At 48.9% G+C, this 18,232-nt stretch overlaps 1 protein-coding gene across 1 annotated transcript in view; it reads left to right on the top strand.

Annotated features, from left to right (window-relative positions):
- SEC14L5 (SEC14 like lipid binding 5) overlaps nucleotides 1–15,001 on the top strand; it is a 41,484-nt gene extending 26,483 nt beyond the window's left edge. The window contains exons 8-15 of the mRNA XM_025048450.1: nucleotides 1,774–1,862; nucleotides 1,956–2,026; nucleotides 3,511–3,682; nucleotides 6,591–6,725; nucleotides 7,982–8,116; nucleotides 8,499–8,726; nucleotides 9,852–10,012; nucleotides 14,890–15,001. Of these exons, the coding sequence (XP_024904218.1) occupies nucleotides 1,774–1,862; nucleotides 1,956–2,026; nucleotides 3,511–3,682; nucleotides 6,591–6,725; nucleotides 7,982–8,116; nucleotides 8,499–8,726; nucleotides 9,852–10,012; nucleotides 14,890–15,001 (1,103 nt within the window). The remainder of the gene's footprint in view (nucleotides 1–1,773; nucleotides 1,863–1,955; nucleotides 2,027–3,510; nucleotides 3,683–6,590; nucleotides 6,726–7,981; nucleotides 8,117–8,498; nucleotides 8,727–9,851; nucleotides 10,013–14,889) is intronic.
- The last annotated feature ends 3,231 nt before the right edge of the window (nucleotides 15,002–18,232 follow it).

Raw genomic sequence — 18,232 nt, 5'->3', positions numbered from 1 at the left:
TGAAGCCAGTGCCTATTACGGTTTTCAATGTCTTTTATGTAAAAATTCATAACAGTTGACTCTTGAATTATGTTGGGGTTAGGGGCGCCAAACCCCTACGCAGTCGCAAATCCACTTATAACTTCTGACTCTCCAAAAACTTAACTATGCTCGTCCTTTTGTATCCATGGAGAATTGTTTCCAGAATCCCCCGAGATTCAAAATCCGTGGATGCTCAAGTCCCTTATATAAAATGGTGTAGAACAAGGCATATACATCTGCAGATTCCCAGATCATTGACTGGCGGTTGGTTGAATCTGTAGATGTGAAACCAAGGGATACAGAGGGCTGACTGTTTACTTATTGAAAAAATCTGCAAATAAGTGGAACCACACAGTTCAAACCTGTTATTCAAGGGTCAACTGTATACTGATTAGGGCAAATGCTTGACTCTCCTGAAGAACTGGTTGGGACACTTTCTTTTAATATACATACAGTTAATCCTCGTTATTCATATATTGCATATTTGCGAATTTGCCTTCTCACTGAAATTTACTTATAGCCCCCAAATCAATACTCAGGATGCTTTCGTGGTCATTCACGGATGAGCACAGAGTGGCAAAAACGCTGAGGTGCCCAACCTGCATGTCCCCAACTGAGGTTGAATGAGATGTCCTTCTGCCTCCTTGTTTCAGCTCTCACACTGGGAACACGTGTCCCTTTTGCAGTCTGCTTAGTGCCACATTTTGTGCGTGTGCTTTTTGTTGGTTATTTTGCTGTGTAGAATGGTCCCCAAGCGTCGTGCAGAAGTGCTGTCTAGGGTTCCTAAGTGCAAGGAGGCTGTGATGTGCCTTTTGGAGAAAATGTCTGTTAGATCGGCTTGTTCAGACATGCGTTTCAGTGCTGCTGGCCCTGAGTTCAATGTTAATGAGTCAACAATATATATTAAATAAGGTGTCCTTAAATAGAAGCACACATAAAACAAGGTTTTCGTATTGCCTGGTTGACAAAAATGTTACTACTAAGCGGCTCGCAGATCCCTAACTCTGTTTTTCTTAGAAGCAGTGGTTCAATATTTGCCAATTCGGTGTTTGAGGTGACATCATAGAATTGCTGCAAATAACGAGAGTCAGCTGTGTTAATATGTAATTCCTTATTTTCCCTTTTTGCTTTAGCTGACAGAAAGCTAAGAGCCAACTTTTACTTGTTCTCTCCATACTCCTTCATTATGTAGTTTATTATCCTCTTAAAAAAAAATTTTTTTTTAAAAAACTTTTAATGTTAGAAGTTTTAGGTTTTCAGAAAAGTTGCTAAGATTATACAGAGAGTTCCCACGAGCTCCTCACTCAGTTTCCTTAATGGTGTAAATTTTTTAACACTTCTCCTGTTTCTTTCACCATAAATGGTGTCAGCCCCTCTTGGGAGCAGGCAGGGTGTTAGTAGATAAGGCAGGGTTGAAGCTCGGTGAGCCACAGCCTGGCTACTCTTTCTCCAAGGAGGGTAAGTTCTCATGGAGGCTTTGACCTGCCCTCCCACGAGCATCCGCTGAATCAGCAGTCCTCAACCTTTTTGGCACCAGGGACTGGTGCTCCTGTGAGAATCTAAGGTCTGGTGATCTGAGGTAGAGCTGAGGAGGTGATGCTAGCGCTGGGGAGTGGCTGCAAATATAGATGAAGTTTCTCTGCTCACCCACTGCTGTGAGGCCTGGTTCCTAAGGGGCCACGGACTGGTATTGGTATGTGGCCCGGGGGTTGGAGACGCCTTCACTAAATAACGCCCCTTCTCTTTGCAAAGATGGCCGCCCGCTGTACATCTTGCGCCTGGGCCACATGGACACCAAAGGCTTGATGAAGGCCATGGGGGAGGAGGCACTGCTACAGCACGTGAGTCAGGGTCCCCACTTCCTGGAGCCCCTGGGGCTGCCTGCAGGTGTAGAAGCCAAAGGAATGTTCACCAGCATATTCTCTACCTTCCAGGTTCTTTCTGTCAATGAAGAAGGACAGAGGCGGTGTGAAGGGAACACCAAACAGTATGGCCGCCCCATCAGGCAAGAACCTCGCCGGGAACAAATTCCCCAAACTGAGCATGGATACTGTGCCAGGCAGCGTGCTGGGCGCTTCACAGAAATGTCCTCACTTAATTCTCGCAATGATCCTATGAAGCAGGGATTGTCGTCCTGTTCTTTATGGAGGAAGAAGCTGAGGCTTAGAGTGGCAATGGTCATCTAAGGTTGCTTAGTGATTTATTGGCAGAGCTAGAATTAGAAACTGTTCCCGTCTGGCTCAGGTTCAAGGACTTTATTTTCCAGGCCATACAGCCTCCTGGCCTTGGCTTTTTGAGACTGGCTCTCCCACCCCAAGTTCTACCTTGACTTTGTCTCCCAGGCAGGTCCTCGCAGGTGTCACGGGACATCCAGTAACACACTGGCCCTCTCTGACTTCCCCAGACTTCTATGCCTGAACTCAGTTTCCCACACCAGTATTCACAGTGGCATTGCCCCAAAAGGCACTGAACCTTTTCTTTTCTGAATAATATCACTAGTCCTAGGGTTTCCTAATGGATGATCAAAAACAATAAGTGTTAAGATATAATGCAAGCATGTATATAGAACTTAATTATCTAGCAGGTGTTCTTCTGAGTACCTTATGTGTCATCTTTATCACAGCCCTCAGAAGGAAGAACAGGCAGGATCTGCTACAGAAGCTTTTTATCCCAAAATATCCTGATTCTGGTGAAAATTATGTTTCTTTGCTGTTTGACACTTTCCCAAGGGTTCATATACTGGAGTGGGGTGGAAAATTGATCAGTAGGGTCCTAGCCAGAAGAGGAACTTATCCCCAATGGCTCAGATGACAGGGTGTCACAAAGGTGCTCCTTACAGTGGTGTGGGCAGGGTGCAGCTGTGATGGAGAGGCTCCCAGGGACTAGCCGCTGCAGGAAAATGGTCATTTTTCTAATGAATTGGTGCTAATGAAATAGAGACACAGAGAGGTTAAGTAACTTGGTTAGGCCACACAGCAGGTGGCAGAGCTGGAATTTGAACCCAGGGCATCTGTCTCTGGAGTGTGTACTCTTAGCACTTACGCTCTATTTCATCGTCAGCATCTTTTCGACAATCGGTGGTAATAACTAGCTTTTATTGAGTGGATGCTATGTGTCTGTTCTTGCAGAGAACTTTACATATACCATCTCATGTAATCCTAACAGCAAGTGCTTGAGATGGGGACTGTTACTGTCATTGCCACCGTCCCAACGAGGAAGGTGCTTATGTCATGCAGCTCCCAGGGGTGAAGGTGACACCCGAATTTGGGTGCTCAGCCTTGGAGTCCATACTCTGGGCCTTTTGGCTATGTGGTCTCCCCATGGTGGCAGGATCCACGAGCGTGTCCTGTGACCCCTGCCCCTTCTGTACATAGCCCTGCCTCACTGAGCCTCTCCATTCGTCCCTGTCTGTTGGCCCCCTGCCTCCCCACAGAGGGGGTTAGGAAGTGGCAGGGCGAGGTGTAGTGAGGGGCTCCATGTCTGCCGCAGCTCCTGGACCTGCCTGGTGGACCTGGAAGGACTCAACATGAGGCACCTGTGGCGGCCGGGGGTGAAGGCCCTCCTGCGGATGATTGAGGTGGTCGAGGACAACTACCCCGAGACCCTGGGCCGGCTGCTTATTGTGCGTGCCCCCCGCGTCTTCCCGGTGCTCTGGACACTGGTAAGAGCAGGAGGCTAAGGTGGGAGGGTGTCCCGCTGTGAGCTGCCCGACCCACTTGTGCTGTCATTTCTTCTAACTCATACGCCACAAAGGTCACCCCTTTAAAGTGTATGAGTCAGTGGTTTTTAGTATATTCACAGAGCTGTGCAGCCATCACCACTACCTAATTCTAGAATGTTTTCATCACCCCAAAAGGAAATCCCGGAGCAGGAGGCTAAGGTGGGAGGGTGTCCCGCTGTGAGCTGCCCGACCCACTTGTGCTGTCATTTCTTCTAACTCATACGCCACAAAGGTCACCCCTTTAAAGTGTATGAGTCAGTGGTTTTTAGTATATTCACAGAGCTGTGCAACCATCACCACTACCGAATTCTAGAATGTTTTCTTCACCCCAAAAGGAAATCCCATACCCATTAACAGCTGCTCTCCTCCCCACCCCCCGCAGCTTCTGGCAACCATGAACCTACTTTGTGTCTCTATGGATTTGCCTAGTCTAGATATTTCACATAAATGGAATCAAACACTATGAGTCTTTTTGAGTCTGATTTCTCTCACTTAGCATAATGATTTCGGGTTCATCCACATCAGAGTCTATGTCAATACTTTGGTTTTTTTTAATGTCTGAATATTATTTCACTATACGGACAGAGCACAGTTTATGTATCCTGTGTCCTGTTTCGTGATCACTAGAGTCACACCCAGAATTGTACAGGCTTCCTGGGACTCCTGTGAGCTGGTTCCAGGGAGTGCTGGGATCCTGTACTGTAGAGACTGTAAAACATTTTGCCCACGACCCACAGTGAGAAATACACTTTATGCTGCAACCCGGCACATGCATGCCTCCATGCATGTATACACACACACACACACACGCATACAAATAGGCTAATCATTATGTGCTAAATTGATTTCACAGCCACTGACAGGTTATCATTTGCAGTTGAAAACCACTGCCCCGGGGCCTTGCTACTGGTCCACGGTTGGGTACAATCTCAGCCCCGCCCCGCCCCAGTCCTACTGACCCAATGCCATGGGTAGTGGGGTGTGGGAGTGTTCAGTGCCCAGGGAAGCCTGAGAAGTGCTGCTGTAAGTAGAGGGTCAATCAAGATGGGGATTCAAGAGTTTAAAGTTAAGTGGAATCAGTGTTTTACTAAGGACCTACTATGTGCCGGGCACCTTTCCAGGCCCTGGGTATTCAGAGTGCACAAGCCAGCCATTGTGTCTCCCCTCACTGTCATGGGGTGGGGAGAGATAAACTGGATAACACCACTCAAGTAAATGCTTCATGGTTCCCTATGACAAGGGCACGAGGACATTCAGGGTTTTTGGAGAGACTAAGCCAGGCAGGGGGTGATGTAGGGGGAGAATTCGGATTGGGGACCTGAGGAAGGTCCTGCTGAGGAGGTGACTTATGGACGAGACCTGAGGAAGGAGCAGGAGTCATGCAGGGAAAGGCAGAGGGAAGGGTATGGCAGGCAACCTGTGCAGCATGGGCAAAGGCCCGGAGGCAGGACCACGCTTTGGAGGAACTGAAAAACCAATCCCCAGGAGCTGGAGCAAAAGGGCAAGCTGCCCCGAGGAGGCTGGGAGCATGCTCGGGGATCGGCACCTGCCAAGCTCTGGCTGTGGCGATGACGGGACCTGTACCGAGGCGGTGGAGAGCCCTGGAGGATTGTCAGCAGGAGAGCACATGAGTGGGCTTCTGTGGCCAGATGTTCTCTGGCTTCTGCGGCTCCATCAGGGCTGGTTTGGGGGAGCAGGAGCTGCAGGAGAGACGAGCAGGAACCTGCTACTGAAGCTTCCTATCCCAAAATATCCTGATTTTTGTGAAAATTATGTTTCCTTGCTGTTTAGAGATTTCCTAAGAGGATATCCATTGGGTGGGGCTGGGAGCCAGTCAGTCGGCATCCTGGCCAGAAGCAAGATTCACTCAAATGGAGGGGTGAGGGTGACATGAAGGAGCTGCTTACAGAGGTGTGGGCAGGATGGAGTGGCCCCCAGGGCCTAGTCGCTTCAGTAACTCTGACCACCCCAGAGCTGGAGGGACAAGAAGGAGGGACAGCCTTCGGTCTGGAGCTGTGAAAGCCAGAATGGGGTGGGGGTGGGGCCTGCAGTGGCAGCTGCTTTTTCCAGGGTCACCAAGGTGGGGAGGGGGTAAGGGAACCACCCTGCCCATTGGCCATGCCAGATGGAGCAGGCGACTGCCTCCCAGGTGGCCGAAGGAGAGTGACCACACAGGTGGGATGCCAGTTCCCAGTTCGTCTTTTGCCTGGGGCATTCTTTGCTGAATTGGCTTGTGCCCTGCCATGCTAAGTGTCACAGTTCATTCACCCTTCCTTCCTTCCCTCCCTCCTTCCCTTTTTCTTTCCCCCCTTCCTTCCCTTCTTACCTCCCAACCAATTTATTGATCCAGACCCCATACCAGAATTGAGGATGCCTTGAAAACACGAACTGACATGCAGCTTAGAGCTCTGTGTTGAAATATATCTCATCTGGGATATACAAAACACAGTCATCTGTGTAGTGGAATATTATTCAGCCATAAAAAGGAAGTATCGATAACTCTACACATGGATCTACCTCAAAAACATGCTAAATGACAGCCAGACATAAAAGGACACATATCATGATTCCATTTATTTGAAATGTCCAGAACAGGCAAATCCATAGAGATAGAAAGTAGATTAGTTGTTGCCAGGGGCCAGGGGCAGAGGGGAAGGGCAGTGACTGCTAATGGATGTGGGGTTTCATTTTGGGGGGATGAAAAATGTCTTAGAATTAGATAATGGTGAAAGTTGTACAACACAGTGAATGAACCGAAAGCCACTTTGAAATGGTTAATTCTATGTTATGTGAATTATACTTCAATAAAAAAACAACTTTCCATCTTGCCTCATCTCCCCCATTTCAGATCAGCCCCTTCATCAATGAGAACACCCGGCAGAAGTTTCTCATCTACAGCGGCAGCAATTACCAGGGCCCTGGAGGCCTTGTCGACTACCTGGATAAAGAAGTGATCCCCGACTTCCTCGGGGGAGAGTGCATGGTGAGGCGACTGGGGCTCTGGGCCCCAGGAGGGGGCAGGCTGTCCGAGGACCAGGGGCTGGGGAGTGCAGGGGTAGGCCTTGTTTTAGAAGCTGCCCCAGGACGTGGTTCCATAGTATAGCAGTTAGCACGTCTGCTTTATACACACAAGGTCCTGGGTTTGCGCTCCAGTGGAGCCACGGTCCATGGTCTATGGCCATGCCACCCCGAACAAGCCCGATGTCTGATCTCGGAAGCTAAGCAGGGTCAGGCCTGGTTAGTATTTAGATGGGAGACCACCTAGGAAGATCAGGTGCTGTAAGCATAAATAATAATAAAATAAAATAAAATAAAAAAAAAGCTGCCCCAAAGAGAAGTGACTCTTCCCTGAAGGAGGGGCCTTACCTTGGCTCTTTCAAACACAGTGAGCAAGACAGACGTTTCTAGAAGTTTAGAGACCCACTGGGCTAGTCATAGGCTTGCCCCTCCTGTATTCCACATCCAAGACAAGTTGTTAGGATACGGTCAGAGTGTACCTGTTGGCTGTGTACCCTCTGCTGCAGAAGGAGGTGACTCGAATGTCCCAGAGGCCTGGGCCCTGGAGCCAGAGCTGGTGTACCCAAAGGGATTTATCCCCAACCCACAACCACCTGGGGTGGGATGATCAGGCAGACTCTTCCAGGAGAGGTGGCCTCAGGCCCCCGTTAATTGCATCCACCCCCTCCCCACCCCTGCAGTGAGATAATAGGCAGGGCTGACCTATCTCATCTGTCTTATCTCATCTGGCAGTGGGAGGGCAGGCCTCTCCCCTTCTCTAACGGAAATACCAAACAGCAAGCTTGAATGATTTTGGGGTTATAAAACATATTTCCTAGGATTTTTGCCAAGCTTGCCCATTTTCTCCACCTGTCACAATATGTATGCATGACGTATATTTAGCAAATGGGCCTGTAGGACCAGCATAGTGGTAAGGAACATGAGCCTGGGGCCTGAGAAATGCGGGTTCGCACCCTGGTTCAGCCACTTTCTGCTCTGTAATCTTAGGCAAGTGGTCTGACCTCTCTGAGTCTCCATTTTCCTCATCTGTGAAATATGAAGAATAATAGTTCCTTCTGCATCGTAGTGGTTCTGGGGTTACATGGAGCCACAGAAGCCTGCTGCCCAGCTCACCAAGGGGTAGCTTTTAAAGATGTGGTTTCAGGGGTCACAGAGCACTCTTCTATAGGTCACCCAGGCTTTGCTGGGCCCCAACATGCCACCTTTTTCTTTGTTCCCCAGTGTAACGTCCCTGAAGGAGGGCTGGTCCCCAAGTCCCTCTATCTAACGGAAGAGGAGCAGCAGCAATCTGACCAGTTGTGCCAGTGGAGAGAGACTTACCAGTCGGCCAGCGTGCTCCGAGGGGCCCCCCATGAGGTGCTGGGGCCTGGCCTGGGAGGGCCCACTGGGCTGGGGTATCATTATAGGTCAGGGTCTCCCAGAGCAGAGCCTGAAATGAAGGTTCTCATGCCAGTGATTTGCTGAGGGCACACTCTTAGGACAAACCTGTAAGGAGGGGTGGGGGCAGGATGGACGTGGGCAAGAATCTCAGGGGCCATTTCAGCCACAGTCTAGCCCAGCCTGACCCTTGGGGAGCACTGGATGTGCAGAGCTCTACGGAGTGGCCCTACTGGCCTTTTGTACCTTTGTGTTAGTCAGTCAGTGGCTGCGAGTCAGCCCCCACAGCAGGTTGGGGTCTCCCAGGCATTTTAGACGGGGGGTGGGGAGTTCCATTCACAGACCTCTCCCACCCACACAGGTCACTGTGGAGATTCTGGAGGGGGAATCAGTCATCACCTGGGACTTTGACATCCTGCGAGGAGATGTGGTATTCAGCCTGTACCACACCAAGCAGGCGCCTAGGCTGGGCTCTGGGGAGCCTGGGGCCAGGGCCGGCAGGCAGCTGACGGACAGAGGCTGGGCCTCAGGCACAGACTACAGCTGCGTGGAGGCCCCCCTCGTCTGCCGGGAAGGGGAGAGCATTCAGGTTTGAATTTCTTGCTTCATTTATTCACTCATCATGGAGGACTGAGTGTCCACTGCATGCCAGGGTTCTGGGGGACACAGCAGTGGACAAATAGGACCTGGTCTTCAGCCTTAGAGACCCTGCAGGACAGTGCGGGAGAAAGACAGATCCTGGCATATCCAGGATGAATAACTCAGGACCCCAGCTTCAGAATCCCCTGGGACTTGTGTCAAAGATGCAGGTTTCCAGGGCTCATGCCCAGCAGGCTGACTCAGAACCTCTGGCTGTGGGGCCTGGAACCTGTGATGCTCGCCCTCTTCCGGTGGTTTCTGATACACAGTCAAGTTCCAGAACTGGCGTGGCACAGAAACTGTAGGTCTGGGAACAGAATGCGGACGTGACACTGAACATGAGCTACCCTTGTTGACCTTCATGTCCACCATGAGGCCAGTGCTTGCTGGTTGACCATCACCAGCCCCCGAACACAAACACACACACTCACACATACATACATGCACCTATACTCATACATGCTCTCACACATGCATACTCACACATACACACACAAGCACACAATGCACTCATGCATATATGCGTTCACACATACATGCTCACATGCACACTCACATATATGCACACGCACACTCACACATGCAAGCATTGGCGAGCACTGCAGATCTTACTGCAGGTTCTATGGGGAGTCTAGCGTACCAGCATCCCCTGGGGTCCCACTGAACATGCAGCCCTTCCTTGAAGTTATCCTTCTTTTAACAGCTAATACCCCCTTTCTTGTTCTCTCTCTGGGTTCTCAACAATCTCTAACCACCTGCAAGCTCCCCCTCCCAAATCCTTCTCAGGTACTCCTCAGTATGCGAAGCCTGGTCAGCAGAACAAAAGCCCAACAAATCCAGATGGCTGACTAAACCACACCCCTGCTGTCCTGCAGCCGCACCCCGCCCTCAGACCTTGACCCCTCCCCCAGATTCAGAGGGAAGCTCACGGCTGCCAGGGATTTGGGGGTGACAGTGGAGAGAGAGCAAGGATGGCTTTGGAAAGCTCTTAGAGGAGGGACTTGCTGGTGGGCTGGTTTAGAAGGGGGCATTGTCCTCAGGAGGACCAGAGAGTCAGGTGTGGCTGCTGTTTTAGGGCTCCCACGTGACCCGATGGCCTGGCATCTACCTGCTCCAGTGGCAGATGCATGCCCCACCTGGCAATGTGGTGGAGGACGTCCTGACAGCCTTGCACAGCCCCGGCCCCAGGTGCAAACTCCTTTACTACTACGAGGTGCTGGCGTCTGAGGACTTCAGGTAGGAGGGGCTGGGAGAGGGAGCCTGGGCAGGAAGGGCCCCCAATGCCTCCCCAGGCCAGGCTGGGCTGAGAGCGTTGCATTCACCTCCCCTTCTTGCCTCTGAACTTCTCCTGGGGTAGGACACTGGAATCGTTAAATATTTCCAGTGTTTCAGCATCTTAGCACGACATATCAGACACTATGTCTAAACTCCGCCTCAGTTGCAGAACCTTCCCCTCAAATTAAACCCTGGACAGAAGCCCAACATACCAGATCGACTGGTGGGGGGAGTCTGAGGCCCTCCTATTTGGACCTCCCCTCACTCTTAGAATTCCATAAAACAGAGTTTGGACTGTTGTAGAACAGTCTAGAATAGTGCCTCACAGACAACTTTCTCCAAGTGATGTTTTCAGAGAGACAGAGAAATATAGTGGTTAAGACCTCCAGCACTTCCTGATTGCTGTGTGACCTGGGGCAAGTCACTTCACCTCTCTGAGCCTCAGACTTCCTCTCTTAAATGGGGACCACTGGAGCCCCAATGTTGTGGGGTTTTCACGAGGATGAAATGGTTGGGGGAAGCCTGCCTTTCACCTGGGCATAGAGTAAGTGCTCAATAGCAGAAACGAAGCACAGGGTGAGGAGATGGAACAGGTTTGTTAAAGTCTTGCGTTTTAGCTTTTAAAAATTAATATGATTTTGCATTCTGCTTCGTGAAGTATCTGTTAATTTTTGTCTAAAAATAATGCTTTAGAGGCGGGTCCAAGATGGAGGTGTAGGAGGATGCTGAACTCGCTCTCTCCAGCAAATACTCTGGAGAATCGCCTACGTTTAGAGCAATTCTTCCTGAGAGACAACTGAGGCCTCTGCACATTGACAGGTCAAAAGGTATACCTCTTATAGAACTCTCTGAGCTTTGTGACAGTGTGTGTGTGTGTGTGTGTGTGTGTGTGTGTGTGTGTGTGTGTGAGAGAGAGAGAGAGACAGAGAGAGAGACAGAGAGAGAGAGACAGAGACAGAGACAGAGACAGAGAGACAAAGAGACATTGCATAGAGATGGCTGGGGAATTATGAAACTCTCCGGGATCTGAGGGAACTTTTTGGGATCAGAGGTGCCAGTGAGGGCCATTGTTTACATTCCCTCCACCCACATAGCAGAGGCAGGAGCTCTATCCAGGTGTTCTAGCCAACCTGTAAGGCAAGAGTGTTGCAAAGCTCTCTCCAACAGGACCAGCACAATGTTGCAGCATGCATGCACAACCAGATCAACAGGGCACTGCCATACCCAAGCTAGCTCAAGCAGGACCAACAGGATGCTGTGGTGTGAATGCACTGGGCTGCCCAGCCCAGACCCTACTCTAGCTGTGGACAGCTGGATCAACAGGGTGCCACCATGCACACATGCAGGCACTGGCTGCTCCATCTGGATCTTGCTCTGTTGGTTCCCACAGAGCACTTTGGTACGTATGCACTGGGCTGCCCAGCCTGGGCCCTGCTCCTGCTATGGACAACCGGAACAACAGGGCACCACTCCACTGGGACCAACAGGGCACAGCAGTGCATGAACCAGGTTGCCCCACGTGGACCTCACTCCAGCTGCAGACAGTCAGACCAATAGGGAGCTGCCACACACATGTGCATACAAAGGGCCATCCTTCCCAGCCTGCTCCTCCCAGCCAACCAGCGGCCCAGCACTGCATCTGCCCATCCTGGCTCCAACCTGCCTGCCAAATCTACCCAGCACACAGTCTACACAGAGGTTACTTACACACGAGGCCGCTTTTTCAGGATTGAGAGATAGCTATCTCGAATTCATAAGAACAAACAGAAAAGGTCAAACAAAATGAGAAGACCGAGGAATATGTTACAAATGAAGGAACAAGAAAAAGTTCTGGGAAAAAAAAACCCTAATGAAGAGGAGATAAGTAATTTTCCTGATAAAGAATTCAAAGAAATGGTCATAAGTGTGCTCACCAAACTTGAGAGTATAATAGAGGAACTCAGAGAGAAGTTCAGCAAAGAAATGGAAAATATAATAAAGAACCAATCAGAGCTAAAGAATACAATAACTGAAATTAAAAATACATTAGAATGAATCAACAGCAGATTAGATAATACAGAAGAACAGATTAATGACCTGGAAGATAGAATAGTGGAAATCACCCAATCAGAATGGCAAAAAGAAAAAAGAATAAAAGAAGTGAAGATGATCTAAGGGCTGTCTGGAACAACATCAAATACACTAACATTCACATTATAGGGATCCCAGAAGAAGAGAGAGACAAAGAGGCATAAAGTTTATTTGAAGAAATAATGGCTGAAATTTTTCCTAATTTAGAGAAGGAAACAGACATCTAGGTCCAGGAAGCATAGTGTTCCAAGCAAGATAAACCCAAGGGGTTCCACACCAAGACATATTGTAATTAAAATGGCAAAAGTTACAGATAAGACAATTTTAAGGCAGCAAGAGGTAAACAACTTTTCACATACAAGGGAAACTGCATAAGGGCATTAATTGATTTCTCAGTAGAAACTACACAGGCCATAAGGAAATGTGGCAGGACATATTCAAAGTACTGAAATAAAGGAACCTAAAACCTAGGATGCTCTACCTGGTAAGGTTATCATCATTCAGAATTGAAGAAGAGATAAAGAGTTTTCTAGACAAAAACTACTGGAGCTCGTCACCATTAAACTGACTTTACAAGAAATGTTAAAAGGGTCTCCTTTAAACAGAAAAGAAAAAGGCCGTAACCAGAAATAAGAAAATACATGAAAGGAAAAAATCTCACAGGTAAAGGCAGATACATAATAAACAAAGCTAGTATGAAGGTTAAAAGACAAGAGTAGGAAAATTAACTATAACTACAATAAATAGTTGGGGGTACACTAAACAAAAAAGATCTCAAATATGACGTCAAAAACAAAGTGTAGAGCGGGGAGTAAAAATGTAGTACTTTTAAAATGTGTTTGATCTTAAACACCTACCACCTTACAATAGACACACACACACACACACACACACACCAGGCTGCCCTGCTCAGAGCTAGCTCAAGCAAAACCAAGATGCTATGGCGCACACACACTGGGCTGCCAAGCCTGGACCCCAGTCCAGCTGTGTGTACACACACACACATAGACAACTTATGGTAACCACAAACCTACAAAAAGAAAAAAATGCACAAAAAATAAACAGAAAGGAACCCAAACAAAACGCTAAAGAAAATCAGTAAACTGAAAAGGAGAGAGATCAAGATAAGAAAGGAACAGAGAACTACAAAAACAACCAAAAAAAAGAGAACGAAATGACAATAAATACATATCTATCAATAATTACTTTAAATGTAAATGGACAAAATGCTCTAATTGAAAGACATAGGTTTGCAGAATTGATTTAAAAAAAGACCCATTTGTATGCTGCCTACCAGGGACTCATTTCAGATCAAAAGACACACACAGACTGAAAGTGAAGGGATGGAAAAAGATATTCCATGCAAATAGAAATAAAAAGAAAGTTGGGGTAGCAATACTCATATCAGATAAGACTTTAAAATAAAGACTAAAAAGAGACAAGGGCATTGCATAATGATAAAGGGGTCAACCTAAGAAGAGGATATAACAATGGTAAATATCTACTCACCCAACATAGGAGCACCTAAATATATAAAGCAAATATTAACAGACATAAAGGGAGAAATTGATAGTAATACAATGATAGTAAGGGACTTTAATACCCAATTTAACTCAATAGATAGATCATCCGGACAGAAAATCAATACAGAAACAATGGCCTTAAATATCACGTTAGAATAGATTGGTTTAATATTTATAGAACATTTCATCCAAAACTGTTGAATAGACATTCTTTTCAAGTGCACAGGGAACATTCTCTAAGACTAATCCCATATTAGGCCACAAAATAAGTCTCAATAAATTCCAGAAGATTGAAACCGTAGCAAGCATCTATTCCAACCACAACAGTGTGAAACTGGAAATCAACTGCAAGAAAACTGGAAAAAACAAACGTGGAGACTAAACAACATGCTACTAAACAATCAATGGATCAAAGAGGAAACCAAACAGGAAATCAAGAAATACCTGGAGACAAATGGGAATGAAAGCACAATTTCCAAAACCTATGGGACGCATCGAAAGCAGTTCTAAGAGGGGGACGTTCATAGCTATTTGGGCCTACCTCAAGAAACAGGACAAATCCTAAACGAACAGCTTAACTTTACACCTCAATGGACAGCACAGAGAGAGAACAGGTCCGTCATCGCGGAAAGATCTCCTGGGACAACATCGAACACGCTAACATTCATGTAATAGGGATCCCAGAAGGAAAAGAGAGAGATAAAGGGGCATAAAGCTTATTTGAAGAAATAACGGCTGAAAATTTTCCTAATTTAGAGAAGGAAACAGACATCTAGGTCTCCAGGAAGCATAGTGTTCCAAGCTCTGAAGTTTGGAGCGGGAGTTAACAAGACAAAGTGTGTAGGAGGCACAGACATGCTAAGGTCCCAAGAAAGGGGAGGTGGGCGTCAGAGGAGCTGAAAGGAGATGGGGGCTGAGGCTGGAGATGGAGCTGAGGACGCCCCAGGCTGTGGGATGCTCTCTGGGCCATGCTGGGTCCCCAGGTCAGGGAAACCCCCGAATAGTTTGTGGCAGGCTGGGCTCTGCTCGGGGGGAGGGGTGGAGGTTTTTTTTAGCTTCATTTCTCATCATGGCCTCACCTGCTTTTCACTCTGCACTTGCCCTCTGTTGTTGGGGTGGTTACCAGCCCTGTGCAAGGCCCCTGGGGCCTCATTTGCAGCATCACCAGCTTTTCCACTGCTGCACGGGCCCCAGGGCTGCGTCTCCACCAAAAGGTAACATTTGTGCTGCTCCCTTCCTCCCCAGGGGCTCCATGTCCAGCCTGGAATCCTGCACCAGCGGCTTCTCCCAGCTCAGCGCTGCCACCTCCTTGTCCTCCTCCGGCCAGTCCCACAGCAGCTCCCTGGTCTCCAGATAGCCAGGATGGAGCCCTGAGAGGCAGCACACTCGCCTCCAGTGTCTGAAAGTGTCTACAAACAGAAGCCATCTTGCTGCGAGACCTGGGACCATGTGGGCTGCTGCCTGGGTCAGGATGCTGCCAAAGGCAGGGTCTTTGGAGCTGACGGCAGTAATCAGCTCATGGCCTGCATGTGGCAGGAGCTCTAAGTTAGAACCATCTCCTTTGGGCTTCCTATAATGAAAAGCCAAGGAGTGGGTGGACCACCTTCAGGTCTGCCTGGCCCGGGGGCTCAGGGTTGTCATCGAGCTCATCCTTCCTTTCACTGCTGCCTCTGCTTTCCCTGGGACGGCCTCCATCTCAGGTGCCTTCCCCATTGCCTCTCTCTCCTGCAGAGAGAGCCTCTTTCTCCCAAAGTTCCTCCAGCCTCCCAAAATTGAGCCTAAACAGCCTGCCTGGGCCCCATGCCCTTTCAGATCCAATCGTGGTTTCTGGAGAAGGGAGAACCCCGATTGGCCAGCAGGGTCCTGTGTCGAATCTGGACCAATCACTGTGTGGGGAGATTGGGGTGCAGTTGTTGATTGGCCAGCCTGGATCATATGCTTGTCCCTGGAGCCAACCACCTAGTCTGAAAAGCACAAGGGGCCTCTAGGAATATTGAGGTCCCCCCCAGAAGAAGGAGGAAAGAATACTGGGCAGGCAGAAATGACAGGTGTTCACCACAGCATCTGATTCCATAGTGATGTCCTATGTCCCAAGAGAGGTACAGTGAGCAGTTATATGAATTACAGGCTCTGCTTTCTGTAGGGAGCAGCCTGCCCTGGACTTGAAATCCATTTTCCTATCGCTTGGCTTGGAAGGCCTAACCCTGATTTGAATAGGGTAGGAAGGCACAGGGTTTCTGCTAAGTTGTAGGCAGTGATGAAGCAGCTCCAGCTGCCTTTATACCCCACTGGAGGTCTCTTTCTCTCCTGGGAGTTCTTTCATTATGACTTTTTTGGTCGTTAAGAAGCCTACATAAAAGGGTAACCATTCATGGGTGTGGGTAACAGGCCCGTCCAGCAGGGCTTGCTTCAGGTGAGGCTAGATCTAGGACCTCAACATGGCATCAGGATATCTCTGTGGGGTGGAGGCTGTGATTTTGTTGCATCTATCCTGGGTCCAGTCTGACCCCTAGAACCAGCTCCAGTACTGACAGACTTTCCCCGAGCATAGGAGAGTTTGGGGTCTCCTTGGAGCCTACAGACATTTCTTTTTTCCTCCCCTGGGCCTCCAAAAAGGCAACAGGTCAGAGGTCACCAAGTAGCAGCCTGCAGTCTAATCTGGCCTGCCTTTAGTATTTTTGTTTATAGGGGGATTTTAAACGTGGGGCATTTCATCTAGAAATCAAGATTTCTGGCTTCCCTTAGGCACTTAGGAGAGTTGGTAAAATGCAACCACTATTGCCTCATAAAGGTGACAAACACAGTTACCCTGGATGGGGCCACACCAGTCCCCACCCCTCTCTATCGGCCCACGCCTAGTCCGCATCACTCACTTGCATTGGACCTCACCGAAATGACTTGGCAGGCTGCCTGGGCTCCAATCTGGGGCCCAGAGACTGGACATTACTTTTATCTCATAGCCTTGCTTACAGCTGGGGGTGGTCTCTGGCTGACAGACAGAGTTGCTGGGCCTTGCCCAAGGGCTGGGTTTATAACCACAGGGATCATCGCCTTCATCCAGGCTTGGAACGACACAGCAAGGAGAGCAAGCTCTCTTCCCTATGCACCTCAATCCCAAACCTGGAGCCAAAAGGAGACATCCTTCTCCCTGCAGGGAGGGAGCCTCGCCCACCTCTGTGGGTTTTTTGTTTGCTTCTCAGGTATAGGAACAAAATCCAATACTGCATCCTGCATCAAGTTGTGTGTGCACACATGTGCAGGAGAGACAGAGGGAGGGTGATTAGAAACATTCTCAAAACTAATTGTTCCCATGTCACCAGGCATTTATTGCTGAGAGCAATTTGTAACACTGTCAGCTATCTTTAGATGAATTTTTAGCTTCCCTCTAAAAACTAGGTGTTATCCTAGAAGCGTTTTGGGGTAAGCTGCCTGGCACTCCCTGCACACTTACTGTCTAGGACTAACACCCAGTGAAGGAAGGAGAAGCCTTTGACTTGGGGTTAGAAATGGCTTTTGACAACTGAAACCTAGATCTGCTGATTCGAGAGAGGAGGGTCTGCCATCAGCAGTCCAGCTTTTACAGGTGGAATGAGGGGCCTCAGGCCTGCTTAGCTCTTCCCTTGAGAGCTTGTTCCCTCTCTCAATTTCCCTTTCTCTCTCTCTCCCTCCCCCCAAGAAAGCCCCAGCTCAAAACTGGCTTAAGCAACAAAGGGAATTCCCTGATTCCCGTAACTGGGATAGCTGAGGGTGGGTCTTGTTTCAGGTATGGCTGGATCCAGGAGCCCACTGTCCTCAGGCTCATGTGCTCATCTTCTTGGCCTTTCCCAGGCCTCTTGGCTCTGAATGTCTTGGCACACGGGCCTCATCCTCTCCTCCATCTGATGAGAAGTGGCTGCCAGCAGCCCATAGCTTACAACCACAGTGCTCACCATCTCTAAGGCTGAGAGAGTGTCTTTCCATTTTAAATAGAAAGCCAAAGAAAGTTATGATTGACCCAGCACAAGTCACATGCTCATTCCTGTGGATATATTAGCCAAGGGGCTTGGGGCCCTGTGATCGATATCCCCACCGGAAGCCACAGCGGCATGGGGGAAGGCTAACTGCTAAAGGGCAAGGGGAGCTGGGCCACAGAAGCAGCAGGTGGTCATGGACGGTGGTGTCTGCTGCGGTTCTCCTTTTGTGCTGGAGGTCTTTGGGGCCTATGTTGGAATATCATCAATCAATACGCCATTTTTCTTACCTCTGAGGCTTGGAATTAAAAATCCAAGGAAGGGCTGCTGAGCTCTTGGCTTCTAAATTTCCCTGGACCCCTGGGCTGGGAGCTCCTTGGCTTGGCTTCCTTATCTATCTTGTTCATTAACCTATTGTGACCAGGACAGAAACAACCCACTCGCAATAGGACCTGCCCAGGCCCTGGGTTTAGGCCTCGGTCTTAACATTTAGATGAGGTGGGGTTCAAGCCCCAACCATCCTTCCCCTCGATGTGTAAACCTCCAGCAGGTGACTTCACCTCTCTGTGCCTCAGTTCCCTCATCTGTGAAATGGGGACAGCTGTGCCTACCTCACTCATTGAGTCGTAATGGGATGA

This window comes from Pteropus alecto, unplaced genomic scaffold, assembly GCF_000325575.1.
Source record: "Pteropus alecto unplaced genomic scaffold, ASM32557v1 scaffold44, whole genome shotgun sequence".
Classification (NCBI taxonomy): Eukaryota; Metazoa; Chordata; class Mammalia; order Chiroptera; family Pteropodidae; genus Pteropus; species Pteropus alecto.
The sequence above is the reverse complement of the archived record's forward strand: the minus strand, read 5'-3'. Positions and strand labels throughout refer to the sequence as shown.